General features: G+C 36.1%; 1 protein-coding gene across 6 annotated transcripts; it reads left to right on the forward strand.

Annotated features, from left to right (window-relative positions):
* On the forward strand, window positions 1,218-4,480 carry LOC107609806 (pentatricopeptide repeat-containing protein At5g01110). 6 transcript variants are annotated; one of them, XM_021107067.1, is made up of 4 exons: window positions 1,218-3,535; window positions 3,637-3,698; window positions 3,881-3,951; window positions 4,057-4,480. In XM_021107067.1, the coding sequence occupies exon 1, from the start codon at window positions 1,221-1,223 to the stop codon at window positions 3,453-3,455; it is 2,235 nt and encodes a 744-aa protein (XP_020962726.1). In that variant the 5' UTR covers window positions 1,218-1,220; the 3' UTR covers window positions 3,456-3,535; window positions 3,637-3,698; window positions 3,881-3,951; window positions 4,057-4,480. The 6 variants fall into 6 exon arrangements, with proteins under 6 accessions (XP_020962726.1, XP_020962728.1, XP_020962727.1 ...); XM_021107066.1 differs by lacking the exon at window positions 3,881-3,951 and having other exon boundaries at window positions 1,219-3,535; window positions 4,057-4,258; window positions 4,305-4,480; XM_021107069.1 differs by having other exon boundaries at window positions 1,218-3,525; window positions 3,637-3,951.

Genomic DNA, 5,944 nt, shown 5'->3' on the forward strand with positions numbered 1-5,944 from the left:
TTATCTTTTTTACTTAAAATAACTGTACAAAAATTATTTTTATTCGAAAATTTTTATAAAAACACAAAACGCCTATATAGGCTAGGCTAGGCTAGGCTAGGCGTTTACACAAAATAACTGTACAAAAATTCCAACCTAGCCTAGCTTAGATTGGAATTTTTGACGCCTATAACCTAGGCTAGGCTAAGCTAGGCGCAAGTGGGGATTTGAATTATGTTTTTTGTTAGGATCTTTTCAAACCACTAATAATACATCAATTAATAAAACAATTTTTTTTTTTCATATATTGGTTTAATTCAACCAGATCATTAATTAAGTGATCAGGCGAATTAGTTCACTGTCTTTAAACTTATAGTAAGGTACCAAATGTCAAGAAATCTCCATTACGTTTTAGAAAAAGTGACGGAAAGTCACAAGGTTCCAACCAACTACGTACTTAACTCTCTGAAATAATTAACACTTCCCTTATGATTTAGATCAATAACATTTATAATATTACACGGTTGTTCTCTAGATATAAAGAAACTTAGGAGTATCGAGAATCTTGTAACAAAGTACTCAAAGTTGTCCCTGTTGTACCCTCATCTGTACCTAAATCAAACTAAGTAGGACGATTATTTAGTACACACATAAACCAAACTCTGTTCTCATTAAATAAACCGACATCTTTTAAGTAAAGCTCAAAATTTTTTATTAAGTTAAGAAAAATTTTTCAATACGTTATTAAATAATCGATGGTCATTTAGAAATTTATCTTGAAGATTTTAAATATATTTACTCTTAAAATAATATTAAACATACTTTTCTTAAATAATAAATTAAAATAATATAACATATATGATAATTATTAGTTGAAATAAAACATAAAAAGAATATTTACTTATTTATTTCTTTATTTTTACGGATACGCAGATATGCGGATACCAACACAAAATCCTCAATCCCATCCGATTAGTGTGCGTATCTGATCCGATCCGAAAGTCTTGCGGATCGGATTCATATCCGCAATTTTCGAATTGGATTCAGATAAACACCGCGGATATGCGGATCGGATCCTATCCATGAACACCCTAATCAATTTGACATGGTGCTAAAAAAATTTGCCTCATGGGGTTTTTGGTGAGCAATTATATACTAATGGGTGGAGTAGATTGGATTATGAAAAATGTTTAACCCAACCCAATAAATGCCACAATCCAAAAAGGCCCAATTATTCTTCCATGCACACTATCTTTCTTGTCCAACATCATTCAGCCAAAAAAAAATTCCAACTTTCTCCTCCTCACTCTGCAATGCCGACACTGTCACGCCACCACCACCTCCTCCTCCTCCGTCGTCTCCGCCACCTTCTCCCATCTTCCTTCTCAACCCACTCTCTGCCGCCACCACAGCCTCCTCTCTCTGACCCCTTCTTGGTCGAGAAGGTTCTCCTCAGCTTAAAGCACAACAACCTCAACTCCCTCCACAACCACCTGAACAACAACCTTAACCGCTCCGACCCATTTCCCCTCATCGTCGATATTCTCCGCCGGTGCCATCAAAATCCCACCTTGGCCAACAGGTTCCTACATGCTCTTTCCTTCACTTCTCCCAACCTCAAACACTCCACGCGCTCACTGGGCGCAATGGTGCACGCGCTTGTCCGTCTCAGGAAGGTTCCGGAGGCTCAGGCCCTGCTCCTCCGCATGATCAGGAAAAGCGGAGTCACGCGCCGCGAGATCATCGATTCATTGATCAATGGTGATTCTTGTTCCAATGTCAATGTGAGTGTTTTTGACTTGTTGATAAGGACTTATGTTCAATCTAGGAAGCTTAGAGAAGGTTCTGAAGCTTTTGAATTGTTGAGGGGTAGAGGGTTTTGTGTTTCCATCAATGCATGCAATGCTCTTCTTGGTGCACTTGTGAGAATTGGTTGGGTTGATTTGGCATTCAATGTGTATGATAGTGTTGTGAATAGTGGTATGCATGTTAATGTTTATACTCTTAATATTATGGTTAATGCTTTGTGTAAAGATGGTAGATTGGAATATGTTAAGGATTTTTTGGATGGTATGGAGAATAAGGGTGTTTTCGCCGATGGCGTGACTTATAATACTTTGATCAATGCTCATTGTCGCGAGGGGCTCTTGTCGAAGGCATTCGAGTTGATGAATTCGATGGCAAGCAAGGGGTTAAGACCCGGGGTTTTTACTTATAATGCTATTATCAATGGATTGTGCAAGAAGGGTAACTATGCGAGGGCGAGGGAAGTTTTGGATGAGATGTTGGCGAATGGATTGAGCCCTGATGCCACAACTTTTAACCCCTTGCTTGTGGAGAGTTGTCGGAAGGATAATGTTCGGGAGGCTGAAAAGGTTTTTAACGAAATGTTGCATCATGGAGTTGTTCCTGATTCGATTAGCTTCAGCTCAATTATAGGTGTGTTCTCCAGGAATGGGAATCTTGATCGTGCCTTGGCGTATTTTAATAGCATGAGGGGTTCTGGTTCGGTTCCTGATACCGTGATTTATACCATTCTTATAGACGGATATTGTAGAAACGGAAAAATGCTTGAGGCTTTAAGAATGCGGAATGAAATGGTGGAGCAGGGATGCGTCATGGACGTGGTTACGTATAATACGCTACTGAATGGACTGTGCAAGGGGAAAATGCTTGCTGATGCCGATGAGTTGTTTAAGGAGATGGTGGAAAGAGGAGTTTTTCCTGATTTCTACACTCTAACCACTCTCATCCATGGATATTGCAAGGATGGGAATATGAATAAAGCTCTCGGTTTGTTTGACACAATGACTCAGAGAAACCTTAAGCCAGATGTTGTAACATATAATACATTGATTGATGGATTCTGTAAAATTGGTGAAATGGATAAAGCTAAGGAATTGTGGTCAGATATGTTAAGTAGGAATATAGTGCCAAATCACATATCTTTTAGCATTTTAATAAACGGATTTTGCAGTTTAGGTCTTATGTCCGAAGCATTCGGCTTGTGGGACGAAATGGTAGAGAAAGATATTAAACCCTCCCTGGTTACTTGCAACACCATTGTAAAGGGCTATTTGAGAGCTGGTGATGTGTCGAAGGCTGATGACTTCTTGAACAGGATGATTTCGGGAGGAGTTTCTCCTGATGGTATTACATACAATACTCTTATAAATGGTTTTGTAAAGGAAGAGAACCTTGGCAGAGCTTTTATGTTGATCAACGACATGGTTCAACAAGGGATACTGCCTGATGTTATCACATACAATGCGATTCTATTCGGGTATTGTAGGCAAGGCAGAATGAAAGAGGCTGAGAAGGTATTACGTATGATGATTGACAAAGGAATCAATCCTGATAAATCGACGTACACAGCATTGATCAATGGGCACGTTTCTCAAGACAATCTGAAAGAGGCATTCCGTTTTCATGACGAAATGCTGCAGAGGGGGTTTGTGCCAGAAGACAATGTCTAAGGGATTTTATTGTTGGAGTGATGTACATGTTGGAACTTGGAACATTACAACACTTTGCACCGAATTCCCGGTATGAAAAGGTTGAACTTTCTATCTCCAAGTGTTGTTATCTTAATGTGCCTCATTTGAACTATTTATTGAGATGTGGAATAATAGTGTGTTAATGCGCCTCTTTGTCCAGGTTTCGCATATATAAGGCGAGCATTGCGGCCCTGGTTGGTAACAAAGAAAAGAAAGAAAGATGTATGCTTCCTATAACTATCCAATTATGAATGTCTTGGTGCTTTTTTCTTCATGCTCATGAATATGATAATTAATCTCTCAGTACCTACTTTACTGGTATGATTTATACATTCTCTTTTTTCAAATTCAACTATGACATTCAATGTCATTCTTTTAATCAAATACATTGTGGATGCTTCAAGATGCGAACTAGCCGTTTTGCTAGGAATGGTTTGCAGGTGTGGCATCCTTGTGACAGATCCAAAAAGTTTTGGTAATGATATAGGATCCTAAAAATCTTTGTAAACATCCTTCCAAGTACATGTTGAAGTCAAATGTAGATATTCTCAATGTATACTAATGGAGGTTTTTGTTGCAGTGAAATCAAGAAATGATTATTGAATTGGGCTGAAGCAAATGCTGCCACTTTTCTACCGTTTACCAAAATGCAAGCGGCATATGAAGAGCACAACGATTCGACTAATCGTGCTTGAGTAACTGTGACGGCTTCTTCTGGTACGTTTTTCTGGTCTCCAGAGTTCAAACTCGAAATCGCTTTGGAAAAGGAATGAATTTGCTTATTAGCAGACCAACATTGGTGTTGGTTACATACACATAGATAACTTGTTAAGTTTATTGTTTAGTCATGGATTCTTTTTATCTTCATTGTTGCTATATGAAGCATGAACACTAGAGTATAATAATAATTTGGGCCTCCATACATGTGTAACACTTGGTAACTTCTACAATGAACTTGAATTTTTCCATGATTTAATTAATTTATTTATGGAGTGTTGCCAAAATGAAATTGTAAAATGCAAACAGTTCTGGTTTGATATTTAATCATATGATAATTAGTAGCATGAATGAATTGATCAATCAAATCTAACATGTCTCCAAAACAATTCTTTTCCCAATATGTAAACCTCTTATATCCAGTGACCAATTCATGTTTATACACAACAAATTTCAAGAAAAGGTCCAATTTGATTTGCTTTGCCAGCCTCCATATGACTAGACCTAGTTTATTTATAATCTCAACCACATAATAGATTGGAAGATTATAAGCAATTGAATTGTTCTGTTTAGTGAATATAGACTTAGATTATAGTTTATGCATAGCAGTATTCACGGATCTTATTGGATATGACCAAAATCTCAAGCTGATTCATGCTATAAAAATCAGATCGAATCGGATATTCGAATATAAGACATTTCATTTGAAAAAAAAAAAACTGTTTTTAACTTCTTTTTTTTACATGTTTTACTTCAATAACATTATTAGTAGCATGAATCAATTAATCAATCAAATCTGACATATCTCCTAAACAATGTTTTCCTAAGATGTGAACTACTTATATCCGATGACCAATTCATGTATATACACAAAATCAAACGATGTTTTAAGTAATTAATTTGGGTTAATCAAATGGTTAACTCACTCGTCCATTTAACTAAGTGTTAGGAATTTGAAACCTACTTTGTACATACAACAATCTAGTAACAGGTGACGAATCTTTAAATGGAGTTTCAATTTGCGATGCATTAGTTTTTGGCGCATTGGGCTAAAGAATCATGTGGCAACAAAGAATGATGTTTTAAGTTTTCCAATTTGATTTCCTTGGCCAGCCTTCATATGACTAAGCCAAGTTAATTTATAATCTCAACCACATAATAGATTATAAGAATATATGGAATTGAATCATGCAATGTATTTTATGGACCTAGATTGTCCAACGTTATCCAAGTTGAAATCTTCAAAGTAAAAACCAGCAACTACAAAAATTACATGTCACATACCACTCAATAAATGCATTGAACTATACAATAAATAGGTTATTATTATTATTATTATTGTTATTATTATTATTATTGGTAATAATAAGATAAACCCAATATCTGGCTGCTGAAAAAAAGCAGTCAAAACTACCAAAACAACATCATGATTTGTAATTGACACAATTTTGTTCTTAATTGACTTAAACATTACACATCAATTAACCACAATGAATCCAGGCCTAATTAAGAATTAATGTTATTAATGTCCCCAGCAAATTGCTCCTTGTTTAGACAAATTCAAATTTGGCTAAGCAAAGAAAGAATTATGATTAATTGAGTATAATTCACGTCCACAAAACTAAAGCAACCGAAACGGCGGCGGGAAGAGTGGCCTAAGATCAATGATGAAATTCACAATGATGGTGATGAGGATTAAGATTTATCAATAAATTTCCTGAGAAAATGGAAAAAAAAAAAAAAAAAAAAGA

The sequence above is a fragment of the Arachis ipaensis genome, chromosome B07 (genome assembly GCF_000816755.2).
Source record: "Arachis ipaensis cultivar K30076 chromosome B07, Araip1.1, whole genome shotgun sequence".
NCBI lineage: Eukaryota > Viridiplantae > Streptophyta > Magnoliopsida > Fabales > Fabaceae > Arachis > Arachis ipaensis.